Source organism: Triplophysa rosa, linkage group LG12 (genome assembly GCF_024868665.1).
Source record: "Triplophysa rosa linkage group LG12, Trosa_1v2, whole genome shotgun sequence".
Lineage (NCBI taxonomy): Eukaryota > Metazoa > Chordata > Actinopteri > Cypriniformes > Nemacheilidae > Triplophysa > Triplophysa rosa.
The window spans coordinates 20576123-20593187 of NC_079901.1; the positions used below are offsets into that span (position 1 = coordinate 20576123).

Here is a 17065-nt window from a genome sequence, read left to right on the forward strand (position 1 = left end):
GCCTAAAACATGCTCGATTCACATTGAATCAACGCTTACATGCTCATTCACTTTAGAAAAAAGAGCGCTCAAATTATTTGCCCGTTGTGTTCTGCAAAAGAAAGAAAGCTAAACAGATTTTGAGCACCACAAGGGGCGAGCAAACAATATATTTTGTTATTATTTACAACGTTTGCTTTTAAGTCTGGGTGTTTAATATGAAGCCATTTTGGCTCTTGAAACAGCTCTACATTGCAAGGGTTATTGCAGATCCGTGTAAAAATTCTCCTGTGGGCAGGTATTCATGTACAGGGCAATGCCTACAGAGCATCACTTCATCACACACTGACAGAACGCGCGTGTGTGCGCGTAAGCACAAGGACATGTAATAATTTCACACCTGTTTCTCAAAAACACACACACAGAGAAACCCAGAGCTGAACTCAACATGAACCAACCGAACCATCTACACAATAAAATCAATTGACTTCCTTATCAAATACCATGTGGCTCTTGTAGGAAATCACAAAAACAAATTGCTTAAAATGTAATTTACACATGCATGCACACGCACACATATTTGCAATATTTATTACGACTGCCATAGAATCCTGTTTTTATTCATCTTCAAACGTCACTTCAACATCAAATCTATTTACTTACCTGTACATTTGCACTATGGTAAAACAACTGGCATCGAACTTTGGATTTATTTGAAAAGTTACAATATTACACTAATCTAAAACATACACAAGAAAACTGGCAATGTTTACCATTAGTTTCTTTCAGACACTAGTACATTTCTGTCACAACGCTCCTTTACTTTTATGGCTTAACAACAAATGCCGTTTGCGATGTGGAAAAAGCGCAGAATTGCCAAATCCTCGGGAAAGACATTTTACAGCTTCAAGCTGATGAACAAACATTGTGATCTCATTGTGAAAGGTGTGTATGCCAAACGTGCTGTGCTAATTGTATTAACCTTCAGTATCTGTTACCGAAAATGAGCCTATAAACCTGTTCCAGAAAACCAGCTAATAAAACAACATTTTTCCACATAAAGATAAACAGATTACACCATAAATGCAAAAGCTGCCTCAGCCAGCCATGTTATATCTGGACGTATGTTAAAAATGTTAAAAAGAAACCTGCTTTCAATGTAATTCAATGTATGAATCTAATCTGTAATAGGACATTACAGGGAATGCATCTCTCTGAGGGCCCTCTCCTGGCGAACTTTCACGACTACGGAGGATTTTTTAAAGGGTGAGCGATGACCAAAAGCATCTTAAAGTTCTAACAGGACCCTCAACAAAATCCCCCAAGAGCTTTGGGTGGATACACTGCCAAGCGCTCAGAGCAAAGCTCCCTGTTAACTCAACATGTGCTTATGCACTTAACTTTCTCTCTCACTTTCCTAGTTTGCACACATGAGCACACCCGCACTGCTGTACCTGTATATTACATGTGCAGCTGTGCAACCCTGCGCATGCGCTCTTCGGATGTTACAAATGGCACTGAGCCAGAGGAAAGCTATACCCAACGGAACATATTCTCAGCTCCTGAGGGGATTAAACTATGGTAAGTCATTAAAAGTTTTCTTATTCATTTATTTAGTTACGTTTGCAGCATAGTGCTGCGTTATGCACATGGATAACAGAATTAGCGTGTTACTAAGTTAAGCTATTGATATGTTGACAGCGTTTGCTAACTGTAGTGACTTGTCGTTAAAGTTTGCATGTCTAATGTTACATAGACAAATAACTTAACCGTAATGCATATTCCTCAACTTAAACCAAGTTTATGCTCTGTATGTAACTGTATATGAGTGTTACCCTTAGCTAACTCTGCCATGTGCTGAACTGACATTGTTGGTACAGAAAGAATGGCGGATCTTGAACTAATTTGCTCTAAAATTAAAAAATTGGTTGATGTTCAATACATTAAGGTCAATAAGTTCATTTAAATTGTTAATGACACATAATCTAATTGTGACATTAACATCCATGACATCTGTCCCACAGGTATTGGACTCACCATTTTAACTAATGCCAGAGGAAACGTGAAGATGGTTTGATGGGTCTGAAATGTTTTATTTGTTTACCTTTATTTAATCTGATTTTTAAATAAATTGTTAAATATTTGAATTCAAACATTGGATAAAAGTATTTTTGTGAAATGCCTGTCAGTGTTTTTGATGTTCAGATACATTTTACTTAACACATCAGTATTCATCTGCCGGAAAAACAAGCCTCTGGTTCACGTGCATACGAGAGATGACAGAAGCTAGACATTAAAGTTAATAGCGCTGTCAATATGGATATTTCTCTTAAACAAACGCATCGATTTGCTTCAGATGACCTTTGTTAAGACCACATAGCCGTGTCGAGCAGTTCTTTGATAGATGGATGCACTTTTTGGAGCTTCAAAAAGTCAACACCCATTCACTCCCATTCTACCGCTTGGAAGCAAAATGATACGTGGCATTATAACTCCGACTGCATTATTCTTCAAGAAGAAAACCATATTCAGTTAGGATGCCTTGAGGGTGAGTAAAACATGGGGAAATTTTGATTCAAGGGTGAAGTACCGCTTTAAATGGAGAGTCCACTGAACAATAAAAATTTGTGCATGATTTACGCATTCTACTGTCATTCTAGACCTGTATGAATTTCTTTCTTCTGAAAAACACAAATGATGATATTTTGAAGAACGCTGGTAACCAAACAACATTGGCTCCCATCTACTTCTATTGTATGGACACAACCACAGATTTCTATAAATATCTTCTCTTCATATACAGGTTTTGAATGACATGAGGGTAAAAAAGTAAACAGAATTTCTATTTTTAGTTGAAGTATTCCAATAATATAATGAATAATTCATTACATTTATATAGTGCTTTTCTGCCTGGGCACTCAAAGCGCTTTTACATGGAAAGGGGGAATCTCCTCAACCACCACCAATGTGCAGCATCCACCTGGATGATGCGACGGCAGCCATATTGCACCAGAACGCCCACCACACACCAGTTTAGTGGTGGAGAAGAGACAGTTTTTTAACCAAGCCAATTGGTATACATGGGGATGATTAGGAGGCCATGATGTTTAGAGGCGAATGGGCAAATTTGGCCAGGATACCGGGATTACACCCCTACTCTTAATCGAAGGACATCCTTGGATTTTTAATGACCACAGAGAGTCAGGACCTCGGTTTAACATCTCATCCGAAGGACGGTGCTTTTTGAGAGTATAGTGTCCCCGTCACCCGGCATTAGGACACCCTGCTGGCCTCACTAACACCTCTTCCAGCAGCTCCCTAGTTTTCCCAGCAGGTCTCCCATCCAGGTACTGACCAGGCTCAGCCCTGCTTAGCTCCAGTGGGCAACCAGTCTTGGGCTATAGGGTGATATGGCTGCAGGCTATATAAATAATATAAAAATACTATAGACGTTTTCAAAGCAACAACATAAACAAACGTTACTGCGCATGAGCTTTTGAAGGCCAAATTTAACTTCCAGTACACATCCGCAAAGAATAGAGTCCCTGCAGATTATTTCTAAAAACAAGCAAAAGAAATAACAAGTAAATTACATTAGCTAGCAAGTTAAACGTATGTTTAGCTAGTATAATTTTGAGTTACCAGTAGAAGAATCCTGACTTGACTAAACTTAAATGCGACAAAGTAACACAACCCATTCAACAAATGGTTAATTTGATACGACTAATATACAATAAAATTCAACTAATTATTTAATGAATACAATTATTATTAAATAAAGTATTAATCTAAATTAATATCAATATAAATAAAATAAAATATAAATAGTTATATTATTAGCCAGAATGATCAAAAAACACAGACTGGAAGTTAAGGCGCGTGAAACCAGTAAGAAAGTAAAATTATTTTTTATGTGTGTAAAACATTCAACAATATTGAATGGATTGTATTAATTGCACTTGTTACCTTTTTAACGTTAAACAAATTAAATGTCACTTAACCGTAATGAAGTCCATTAAAGCATGATTAACAAAAACACAGACAGCTGTTTAACTCAAAACAACAATAAACAGCCAAATAACGTCTTAAAGCAGTTTGACGTTAAATTGACTTTTCTCAGCAGTGCCGGATGATTCTTAAAACGTCATAATGCAATTTCAAAGCCCTGAAAGCACAGACACTTAAACTTGAGATAATATAGTCGAATGCACCATCCATCTCCATAAGTAATCGTCCTGCAGTCCAGACCAGCTGCCCAGACATCCCTTACTTACAGCAGACGTTATGATTTACCATCAATATAAAGTTAACGGATGATGTCATGAAGTGCATGCCGCAATCAGATAAGTGCTACCGCAATTTATGATCATCCCACTATTCTTAGGCACACAGTTTAATAAAAATGGCTTTAGAGCGATCATTAATGTGTTGCTCGTACATTAAGCAAGGTTAAAGACTTCCCGCCATGAAAGAGCCGTGCGGAAAGAAATATAGATGTGTTGTTATGCCACGTCGACAGATCTGCACAAATATATGAATGCAACGCTTTTAAGTCACTTCCCCTGGATTTAGTTTATCGTCTCATTACACCAAATGAGTCTTCAGGCCCTTAGATGTAGGAAGCAGTTTGTCTCTGTGCTAAACCCATCCAGCTTTCATCTCCGGAACGATCGCTCAGCCTTTGGGCTCGAGGACCGAAGACATCTTTAGTAATTCTGGCTTCCCCTATGACTCGGCTCAATGCTAAGCTGTCATAAGTCAGAGTGGCACGGTATCTCCTCAAAGAAGAAAATCTGGAATTATTTGCTTCTGACAAATTGCTAATACCGTTGAACCCCCTCCGCCGGGTGACAGTGATGTCAAAAACACGGCCCGGCCTGATGCAGAGAGGATATGCAGAGCACATGCATATGCTGGAGACCAGTGTTCTCTGGCGCACAGTGAAAGAACGCAGTTCTACTGTATGGCTTGAAATGCTGCAAATGACAGCTGGAGGTGACAGAATGGCTTTAGATTGATGGGTAAATGTCCAATGAGAGTGCAGGGGGCTGTCAGATGTGAGAGATCAGGGTCTTCTCACACCTATAGGCCATGATCCCCATCATGCACTTACTGTATGTGCTATCAGAGAGCCTGTCTGTCTGCAGTCTGTAAATCACAGGCTGTCTGTCATGCAGATGTCATAGGCTACTTTATTGAGATGTGAAGCTTCACTTGTCTAAAATACACATGCATGCAAGAACAGACAATGTAACACATGCACATGTACACAGGAACAAAAACTGAATTGTTTAGCTGAACAACTGAAATGCGTCTCAACGTGACACATTTCACTCCAAAATCTTGACATTAAAAAGCATTCCGAGTTAATAAATTATGCAAAATAAAATTATGCCAATAATAATATTAATATGTATAATGTTTAATGTAAATATTATAAATGATAATTATAACATAACCATTATCATTATCGTTATCCTTGTTATTATTATTATTATTATTAGTATTGTTGTTGTTTTTATTATACTATTATTATTATTATTATTATTAATAATAATGATAATATAGTAATTCAATACAAAAAAGAAATAAAATTGCATGAATTGAAGAAATTACAATAGAAAGCACTACAAATATCTTACAATGTACAGTCATGGGCAAAAATATTGGGATTCTTACTAATCCTTTGGTTAAAAATGTTCACAAATTTCCAATGTTTCATTGAAGTAAAACAATTGAAAATTGAATAAATGTGTATTTTTGTTATGACTGTAAGTAATAACAATAGCATTACAGTAATAAATGTACACGGTTGGGGAAATGCTTAATTATCAAAAATAACCACAATGCAAAAACTCTTAATGAGCTTCTGAATTCTTTTTTAGGTCCAACGTCACCCAGACACGTCCTTGGCACATTTCATGAAACTCAACAAAATCTTTACAGTCTAACATGAGAATTCAATGGCTCTCCAAGCATCTCTAATCCACAGTCACATGTGCGCACGTGTCATGTTCGATTTGCTCTGATTGGCTGAAGGGGAGGGTCACGGATGTCTCTGTCTTTTGACGGTCGATGCTAAATGCTTTTGACAGGCCGGGGTTCAGCAAAAGCCGCCCTAATGCAAGGATGCATGGAGACGGAGGTCTGCACTAAAGACAAAGGAAGCACTAGGTGCGATTCTCCAATTAACATTGATTTCTCTGCTCAGCTTTATCTTCCGTTTCTGCTTAGTAACGCACACACACTCCTTATGAGCGACCGTTGTACTAATTACCCTTCTCATGCAAACACAATACATTAACATCATTAGACATCATTAATGGAGCGCATAAACTATTCCAGAATGTAAGCCAGGCCTCTACTGTTGTGGAAATTCGGTAATTATAACAGGTTAATTCAAAATGGGTTTACAGGGTCCTAACTTGACCCGTGTCGGGTTTGGGTGAACAGTAGTTTAAAGACGCTCAATGGGTCATTGAAATTTATGTAGTCTGTGGTCAGCAAACTCCAAATTTGGGCGGTGAACAGTAGCAACCCGAGCACCAATAAGATTACGGAAATTTGATGTGATGCAGGAACCTTTATTTAAGGACCGTAATTACAGGACGCCATGTGCCGCCATGCATAAACACAAACATCTCTGGCCAGATTTAGCAAACACAACAATTTTCTTTCATTGCCCTTTGCTTCCTTATAAACTTCGAATAAAAAACATGCTTCGAATAATAAACATGCTTGCCAAAAACATTTGTAAAATTTTCACTCTACAGAAAACAAACAACACACTTTAATACGAATAATGCACAAAATCAATTAACTTTCTATTCACAGGTCACAGAGCCAGAAATACCATGCAGTGTACAGACGGTTTCAAAGCAACAACATAAACAAACGTTACTGCGCATGTGCACTTTTGTGGCCCAAACGTATCTTCCAGGACACATCCGGAAAGAGTCCCTGTAGATTATTTCTGATAACAAGCAAAAGAAATAAGTAAATTACATTATCTAGCAAGTTAAAAGTATGTCTAGTCAGTATTATTTTGGGTTACCAGTAGAGGAACCGTTGGCTAAACTAAAATGCGACAAAGTTACACGACCCATTCAGCAAATAGTTTATTTAATAAAATAATATACCAAAAAGTCCAATTTAAAATTAAATAAAAGAAAATATTAAAACAAATTAATCTTAACATAAACGGATTAAAATAGAAATAGTTATATTATTAGCCACTAGCCAGAACGATCAACAGACCGGAAGTTAACACCGGGCCAGGCGTGCGCATCCGCGATGAAACATTCTATAAAGACTCACGTTTATCCTTACCTTAAAAAAAAGTGTAGGAACCTGCTGCAACTTCATCCTATGGAAGACAAACAAGTCATACACGGCCGCCACAGCCAGCACCGTCACGCCCTGCTCTTTCCACAGCATGCTACAGGCAGCGCAAGTTAGCGAGCCCAAAAACCACATCCAGCTCTCCCTGCGGGCACCGCTGGTCCTCAGAGAGCAGTGTCGTATGTAACAGAGCAGGGCCAAAAGGAAGAAGAGTGCTGCGCCCACGTCAGCCCGTCCCACGACGCCCGCCACGGCCTCCGTGTGGATGGGGTGAGCTGCGAAGAGAAGCCCAGCCAGCAGGCTCCACCAGCCCGACCCCAGCAGCAGCTTTGAAAGGCTGGAGAACAGAGCCGTCGTGGCACAGTGGAGAACCACATTGATCAGGTGGTATCCCCAAGGGTCCAAGCCACCCAGGGCGTAGTTGAGACGGAAGGAGAGGGTGCAGATCGGCCGGTAGGACTTGTGGCTGCCGCTGTGAGTGAGGAGCGTCCCCCAGAAGTCATCGTAGAAGACGTTGAACCAAGGCGTTTCGGGGAGAAGGTCTTGGTTGGTTTTGATAGCACGGCTGTGTGGAGAAAAAAAGAATAAAAAAAGAGTTTGAGATTGATATATATTTTAAGGACACGCGCTGAAATGTATTTAAAACCATCAATGCATTCAGTATGGTGTGCGTTACAAGAATGACGAGGGAGGTTTTAGGTCTGCTTTGAATGAAATCTCTTCTGGCTTTGAGGAGTGAAGGTCAGTTTAGTTCTTATATCACAACTCTTGTTCTGTTACTGCACGAGCTGCCATCGGGGTGTTGTTACAGACATTCATCACTTGTTAAAGCCCTGAGCTCTGACACGCCGCTGTTGACTGGAGATCAGGGAGAGGGCACGGCTAAAACTCACACACACACATCACAGACCATGTGTGAAAATATAACTGCATGTCAACTGAACAGTGACTGATTTCTGCAAGCTATTTCTCATGTAAACTTCACAAATTCATTCGTAAATTTACAAATTGAATTCATTTGTAATTTTATAAGAACACAATGAACACATCAACAAACATGCAAAACTAAATTATGGACCTGGGCCATATTTACATTTATAAATTTTGCAGACGTTTTTATCCCAAGCAAGTTACATTGCTTTACAAGGTATATACTGTATTTGTTTTTTAGGGCTGTCAAACGATTAATCACATCTAGAATAAAAGCTTGTGTTTACATAATATATGTCTGTGTGAGGTGCATATTAATTTTGTATTTATAAACACATACACATACATGTATACATATTTAGGATTTACATGTATTTATTTATATTTACCAATAATTTAAATTATATATAAATGTTTATTAATTTTATATTTTTCTTAAATATATGCATGTATGTGTATGTTTTTATGAATAAGAAAATAAATATGAACAGTACACAAACATATATTATGTAAACACAAACTTTTATTCTGTATGAGATTAATCGTGATTAATCGTTTGACAGCCCTAATTTTTATATGATTTAAATTATTAGAAAATATAAATAAATACATTTTAATATTTCCTAAATATTTCCTGTAGTTTTGCAGCAGGTTTGCCAGTAACTTACTGTAGATTTAATCACTACTTAATACTTTATTATAGTACTGTTTTCATTTCGAGTTAAACTTTACTTTAATCAAAATTAAAACAATTTAGATTCAAAATGAGCAAGCTATGCACTTTGGTTTTGTTTTCTAGTAAAAATATTTAAAAGTTATAAAATTACGATACATTTACATAAAGTGACGTAAAATGACGTAAAATAAAATAAAAGTGAAAATAAAATGTAAAATGTTTAAAAAACGTAAAATGTTTAGTCTTGTTTTATGAATGAAAATATAAGAACTAGGTAAGTTACTGGCAAATCTGCTGCAAAACTACAGCAAAGTTTTACAGTGTACGTATGTGTTTATAAATACAAAATTAATATGCACAGTAGACAGACATATATTATGTAAACACAAACTTTTATTCTGGATGCGATTAATCGTTTGACAGCCATATTTTTTATATCATATTTGTTCCTGGGGATCAAACCAATGATCTTTGCTTACACAATACTGATACTCACACAGCTGAGCTAGAAAACAAAAACGGAGCACATTTCTTCTACAGAAAAGTAAAAATTATATAGACTTGGAGTTCTTTTGACTTGGATGCATAGACAACCAACATATAACCATTTAAAACCTTCTGGCAACCATTCAGAACCCCTTTAAAAGTACATAGCAACACATTGATAGCCACTATACATTATCAACCACACAGCAATTCCAACAATCACCAACAACATCCTTGAAACATGCTGACAATTTTTGCATGGACCGCTCAGATTCTCTTCATATAATGTAAAAAAATCCAGTTTTAACTTTTAACAGGCTTTTTAGTTTAATGTAATTCATTTCATGACATCCCGATTCAACTGGAACAATAGAAAAAGGCAAAAAAAAGAGAGAAAGAGCAAGAACATTTATTGACTTTTCCTTTGGGTTCAGAAAACTGGAGGACATCTACCACACCCTTGACCAAAAACAAATAAATACTCCACAGAAAGACAAGGACCTCCATGTAGCCGTAAGCAAAGTGTGAAGTGGTACCAAATGTGTGTCCATCAAACCGACGTGCCCGTGCCAGGAATTGGTCAACACAAATGAGATACAAAAACGAAATGCGAAGGGGAATAAAAATTTGGACAGATTACCAAGAAACGCAGATGGAGAAAAAATTTGTGGGTGGGTGGGAAATAAATGTCTGAGAAATCCTTGATAAAATTTTAAAGCCGTACAGGGAGGGCAAGAGAAGGCTGGGCCAGATACGATCTGGAGGAAAGACGCACACTCCGCCCCCGCTGTCTGTATCATCCCATCTGATGCGACCGAGAGCCCTCGAGGAAAGACAATAAAATAACACAAGTAAACAAAGAAACTAATCAACTATGCTATTCCACTCGCAGTAATTTGTGCCAAAATCCATGTCATTTAATCCCTAGGCAGTGGTATCTTGCTGTGAAACACACACCCTCCAGCCCCCTGCGATCGTCAATGTATGCCTGCGTGCGTGAAGACGTGTCGAGCCATCCAGCGTAATTAGCTTCCGTCGAGAGTGCAAGAGATGACATACAGAGCTGTAATTAAAACATGCGACGGGTAAAACGCAGTACGTGTGATAACACGACATCAGAGGCACTGCATAATGAGTCCCTGCAGCAATCGCACCAGAAACGTGCAATTAACACTCAATAGAGTCAAATACAAGCTTTCTAATGGAAACATGTTTACAAGTGGAGATGCGAGACATGTGAAATAAAGTGCTGGCAGGGTGTCAAGCACCCACCTTTCACCATATTTGATGTACAATTACAATCTTACAACCAAAAGCCATTGCAGCCATATTGTGTACAATAAAAATGTTGTTAAATAATATTTTAATAAAAAAAATATGACAGGTAATTTTCCACAGGTAAGAATAATCAGACTCATTTACATGCACTAAAAAAAACTATTCATGTTTACGTAGATATATAAAAAAACCCTCTATATCTATAAAATAAAATTGCAGATTATTTTATGAATTTATCTTTACATGTGTTCACATTTGTCACAGAATCATACATGACATCTCAATTTAAAAAATATTTTTATAAGCTTACCGTTACGAAATGTTTTTTTTTTTTTTTACAAAAAAAGCTTCTCAATAACTTATTTTTTAACCAAATGTTGCAGCTTTGAATTAGAAATACTTTCAGCATGTATTACATTATACATATACAAAGCATAAACTACTACATTTTCACATTTACATTTTAAAAATTGTATAAATTGACATTAATATTTTTTGAACAAATATTCCAAATATATATATACACACATGAGTTTATAACGGAAAATGGTAAACTGTATAAATTATCATTAAAACAAAATAATAAATGCATAGGGGCAGTTTCCCAGACAGGGCTTGAAGGGAAACTTCACCCAAAAATGAAAATTCTGTCATCATTTACTCACCTTCGAGTTGTTCCTAATCTGTATACATCTCATTTTTCTGATGAACACAGAGAAAGATATTTGGAAGAATGCTTATAACCAAGCCGATCTCAACACACATTGACTACCATAGTAGGAAAAAAACAATGGTATTCAAAAGTGCCCCAGAACTGTTTGCTACAGTCTTCAAAATGTCTTTTGTGTTCAACAGAACAAAAAAATGATTAAGTATTTTTTCCTACTATGGTAGTCAATGGGTGTTGAGATCTGTTTGGTTATATAAGCATTCTTCCAAATAACTTTCTCAGAACAAAGAAATTTATAAACATTTGGAACAACTCGAAGGTGAGTAAATGATGACAGATTTTTCATTTTTGGGTGAAGTATCACTTTAAGCCTAGTCCCAGACTAACTTAAATGTTAGAGGTGTCTTAATCGAAAACAACTTGCGCTGACATATCTTATAATATATCGGTGTGATTGTTTTGTCTCAAGATGCCCACCAGTAATGGTTTTTTGACACTGGACTGGAGTGACCACAATACATCTAAAAATGCTGCAAATTTTGAATGGTCTCCGCAATATATATCATATTCATATAAACATCCTATGGACAACTTTGGATCCCCATCCAAGAGATTTCTTTCCCAGCTAAACAGCAAGCTCATAAATTTGATCATCTACTAAAAACTAGTATGCTTGCAGGGTATCCGTCACCCATGAGAACACTGGGAGCAATAAGGGTATTCCACAAATAAACTAAACTGCCAAAGAGAAAAGCCAGTTCAGGGCAATACTTCAACATCATTTTTTGGTAGCCTAAAACAAATGTTACAACTAGACACTTTGAAATTGTAACCGCTGCCTTAAGAATCCAGAAAAAGAAAAACAGACACTTTGAAATAAAGCTCTCTGTCATCGAACGCATTACGATTCTCCGCCTGACTTCCAATCATTCACTTTCTTGGCAACGTTTCATGTTTTTCCTCCTCTCAGGTACGCCTGCTTTACTCTCTCTTAACCATTTGTCAAATTAGATCTTCATCTTTCCCAACAAAGGGAGCCATTTCGCTAGAGTTACACCTCTGAATCATTTGGAAGCAGTTGCCAGTATTTCGCACATTACGGTGAGCCAGAGAAAACAAACGGCATGGCCTGAAGACTCCCGGCAGGTCAAACACGACGGCAGAGAATGAGAACCTGGTGCCAGGCCCAGCAGGCCGGTGATTCTAAAACCGGCTTTCTCGCGTAGTGTGAATCAGAACGACGCACGGAGCTCCGGTGCTGGATTGAACCTGAAGATCACATACAGCGGAGGTTCTCCGATTGCATTTCAAGCTCGTGAATTCCCGATTGGATGTCTGATTTGGCTTGACAGCAGCCTGAGGAAAGCAGGCGTCCTGGAAGGACTCTAAATGGTGTTAGTGAGACTACTAATGTGTAAAGTAATCTCTGGCGCTGGGTGATCTGTATCGGCCGTGACCAGTAGACGATTTAGACAGGAAGACAAAGCAGGGACAAAAACGAGTCTAAAAACGTTTTACCTGAGGGACACAGCGCCTCACGTCGTCTCAAATTGTCTCACGTCTCCAATCAGTGCGCTGGGGATACCGTGACCACTTCTGTCAAACCATGTTTGCTTATCTATCTCTCCTTGCTGTGACTGGCACGTTGTTGCGGTTTGGGGAAACCGCAGAGCTAATGAGAAGTGAAATTCAAAATAGAGTTTCCTCAGGCTGGAAGCGAGATTCAGAGTATAAATGCTGCGGTGTCGATGGCAGACATCGACCTCAATGTTTTGAGACGAGTACTGCCTGGCTATATCCAAAAACAAAGGCTGACGGTTCGAGCCAAAAGGAAAACAAACCACACAAAGTGTCGGGCGCTGGAATCAAAAACGAAGGACATGCCACGGCTCTTTCGCAAGCGTATTCGCCGGATCACTTTTCCTTCTTTTACAAATCTGACACGTACTTATTCCTGACACACGATTAGCTTAGCGCGCAAACGGTTCTGAACAGTAAATCCTTTCTGCCAAAGTACATGAACTTCAGTGAGCGCTCATACAACTCAATGACATCAAATAACAGCCTCGGTGGACTTTTAACTGTTTCAATGTAAACAAACACCCCTGCTTGATGAACGTCTAGCGATGTCAAAAACGGTTCCAGATATCCTTTTGAAGCTCGGAGACAATGCGCAGTTGTTTCTGATGTATGCCAGCAATTGAAACGAAGGAAAAAAGGCACAAGCAGTAGGGGAACGTGTTTTTTGGTCTGCCAAGTTTGTGTCATCGCTCGGCTTCAGTGTATGAAAGGGCCGCAGTCATATTTTGAGGACCTGCAGAGAGGTCGTCCGGTCCGGCCACTCGGCTCTCCTGCCTGGGCTTTTGTCTATGGTTTCTTCCCATGAGAATGCCTGCGGGTCAACAACAGAATACCTTCCCTGATGTGGTGCTCGCGTGAAGAGAGCTCTCGGGGACAGCAGCCTTGTTCCTTTGTTTGGCTGAATGAAGAAAAGCTGTACACGCTATAAAAGGAGCATAATCAATTAATTTGTCAGATGAAAATAAAGCGCTGAACGGTTGACGACACATTTCACGCTGAGGGGTTTGTTTAAGCTCATACAAACCTCTTTTTTTACATCTCCCTTTTTGCCTCTCTCTCTCTTTCTGCCCCTTTCTCGCCCATCTCGCTTTTCAATCTCTCTCATTCTGTGTTTCCCTTTCTGTGTGTCTCTCTCTCGCTTTTTCAATTTTATTAATATTTGCAACTTTTTTCATTGATAACATATTTGTTTTATGTCTTTTGGCAAATTTAGTTTTCTCTCCTAGAAAATTGTTTAATAAAGAGTCTTTAAAGGTCAAAAAGTTTCAAGATACTTTTTTGCTTACAGACCCAATGTCTCATTTTTTTGGCGGATCTCTTGATAGAAATGCAATATAATATACATTAGTATGTCTTCAGAGGTGTATAAAGACCTTACATAATGAGGCGTTATTTCTTTCTACATACTCCGCGGTAGAGCTGAAGATCTTTGCCTGAACCCGACGGACCCGACGTGACCCGACGGTTTCGGTCGGGTTCGGGCTTAATTTCTATCATTTTACACGGGCTCGGGGCTTGCACGGTAAATGAGCGGTCGTGTGATGCGTTCCGATTAGCACGAGAAAGATGCGAAAATGGATGCTGAGGAGGTGAAACGGAGGCTTGCCTCTGGCGATTACGTTTTGGTTGCACCAGCAACTAAAGCAAAGTCTGAGGTGAGGAAAAGTTTTGACCCTGTGCATAATGAGAATGAGGAAAAGCCGTGTGCATTGCAAGCTCTCTTGCATTAAGAAATGCGCAATGCGCGTTTGTAATATTGATTTGCAACATATATTGGCAAACAGCCAACTATCGTCTAGGGAATCAGCTATCGCCGATAGGTCTGAGGATCGTCAATACACGATAGAATCGTCAATCGGAACAACCCTACCACTAGATTTCATACACTTTACATTTTTAATTTAGAGGCACATTAATTTGTATGACAGTGCATATAGTTTCAATATTGACAATACTGCCGCTCTCTCTCTCTTTCGCTCTCTCTCTTTTTCTCTCTTTCTCTCTTTCTCTCTCTCTCGCTCTAGTCCTCGCTATCTCTCAAAGAAAACAAACATATTTCGCTTTTATTCCTTCCTTTACTTTCCCAATTCCTTCATTTTCACTTATTTTGCAGCTGTTACCCAGAAAGCACCATAAATACAATGGTAGATGAATGATAAGTCAAAAACTTTTAAAGTAAAATAAAATTGATTCAATAACTGAAACTGGAACAAGCCCAAAACAAGTCTTGGGTCAACCAGTGACCACATTTCTTGACTACAGTTTCCTTTAACTTAAGAAAATAATAAAACAATCAATTTGCATAAATAAATAATTTATACATGGCAGATTACGGAGGTTTTTACAAGAGTAATCTTATAAATAAAACCATTACAAATCAAGTCATTAAGGCATAAGAAAGGCCAAAGACCGGGTTGAGTACAAAGTGCTTTCTTGAGACTTTAATAGATCGTAATAATAGATTCTAAACCCTGAACTGTCAAATGTTAGCCAACAGAAAACCCATAGCCATTATAAAGTAAGTCAATGCATTTCACGCTAGGATTTGAATATATAGTTGGTCCAAATGTCAGCTAGTGTGTTATTGAATTAAGGGTCAGAGCTAAAGCGTTCAGTCAATCGGCCTCTACAAACAACATAAGAGTCAGAGACTCTGCAGACAGAACAAACCATCACAGAACACCATGAAATTAACATGGTCATGGCTGGACATTGATGATCTGAATGCCTCAAAAGCAACATTATCTGGCTTGCAACCATGTCAAGACAAACAGTGAATGGGTGGGGATTTTTATAACAACGAAAAACAAGTTAAGTCAACATTTATAAAAAAACAGCCTAGATGTTTTAGACAGGGTTTAGACACTTTTGATCAACTGGCTGCCAGTTAAACCAGCTTGGTGCCATCACAGAGAAACTTAAAACCAGCTCAGACCAGACAACCGTTTAATATAGCCCTTAGAAACCATAGAATCATTTTTTGGTAGATTGATGACCATTTGCATGACCATAGGTTTACTACAAATACCATGTTTGAACTACGGTTTTTGTGGTGAGACCAAAGTAAATTTGAGGTTTTAATGGTTTTACTACAAATAAAGCCAAAATGGTTAGTACAGATAAAACTTTGGTAATTTCCGTAAGGGAGTCTGATGGTGCCTTACAAAATGAAAAGCATGAAACTGCACTCATTTCACATTTCATGGGTATGGATCAATCTTCCTCTAATGGCGAATCAATGACAGCGTCATTTCCATTTAGGATATATCGACAGAAAAGGTAAAAAGCGCAGTCAGCACATTGCCTAGTTCTGCGAGCACCCTCTAAATTAGCAATGGAGCTCAAGTGATCGAGCAGTTATACTACACCATGTCACCCCTCTGAGGAAAAAGAACCTGTTACCTCAAATTGTGATGTTTTGGGAAGAATATCACATTTCAATGGAACTCTAAAAGTGCATGAGTTGTAATGCTTCTGCAAGACAAATTCACAGATTTCCTTCATTTAACAAAATGTCATAGATATCCAAGAAAGTATTCATGACAGAATCAAATGTACGCTGAAGATGTTCTGATGAAAACAAGAGGTGCTTGCCGGTGGAAAAGCCAGTATTATAAACCTAGTGACTGCAGATCTATCAGACCTCTATGTATCATATCTGGCTCGCCTGGAATGCGGCACAATGTCTTCACATTTCCCTTGACTTATGATGCTGTACACATACCGGAGGAATGCTGCTGTTGAATGATGTTCCTTGGCTGTCATTAACACGGCCTACAGTCATAACTGATGAATTTCTCCTTCCTCCATTTCCTGAGGGCTAAACGTCTGTTATCCAACGTGCATAAAGCAAAGGTGGCACTCGCCAACAGCAACAGAAATCAATGTTATACCATTCACTCCTGTTCTGTAAAGGCTGATATTAAGATCAATTACAGCTAATCAGATCAACATGCACGTGGACTAGCATTTACACTATATGCAACGCGGGCACGTACATTTCTCATCTGGCTCTGGTTGGGGTCTGTGAAAACTATTTTGGACCCATTTGCACCTGTAGTTTAGTGCTGCTCAAAATGAAGTAACTACCGAAACAGATATTAACACCAGAGTAAACAGGGTTT

The 17065-nt window shown here is 38.5% G+C and overlaps 1 protein-coding gene across 1 annotated transcript in view; it reads right to left on the reverse strand.

Moving 5' to 3' along the window:
- tmtc2b (transmembrane O-mannosyltransferase targeting cadherins 2b) overlaps positions 1-17065 on the reverse strand; it is a 97206-nt gene that overhangs the window by 41894 nt on the left and 38247 nt on the right. The window contains exon 2 of the mRNA XM_057348490.1: positions 7309-7885. Within this exon, the coding sequence (XP_057204473.1) occupies positions 7309-7885 (577 nt within the window). The remainder of the gene's footprint in view (positions 1-7308; positions 7886-17065) is intronic.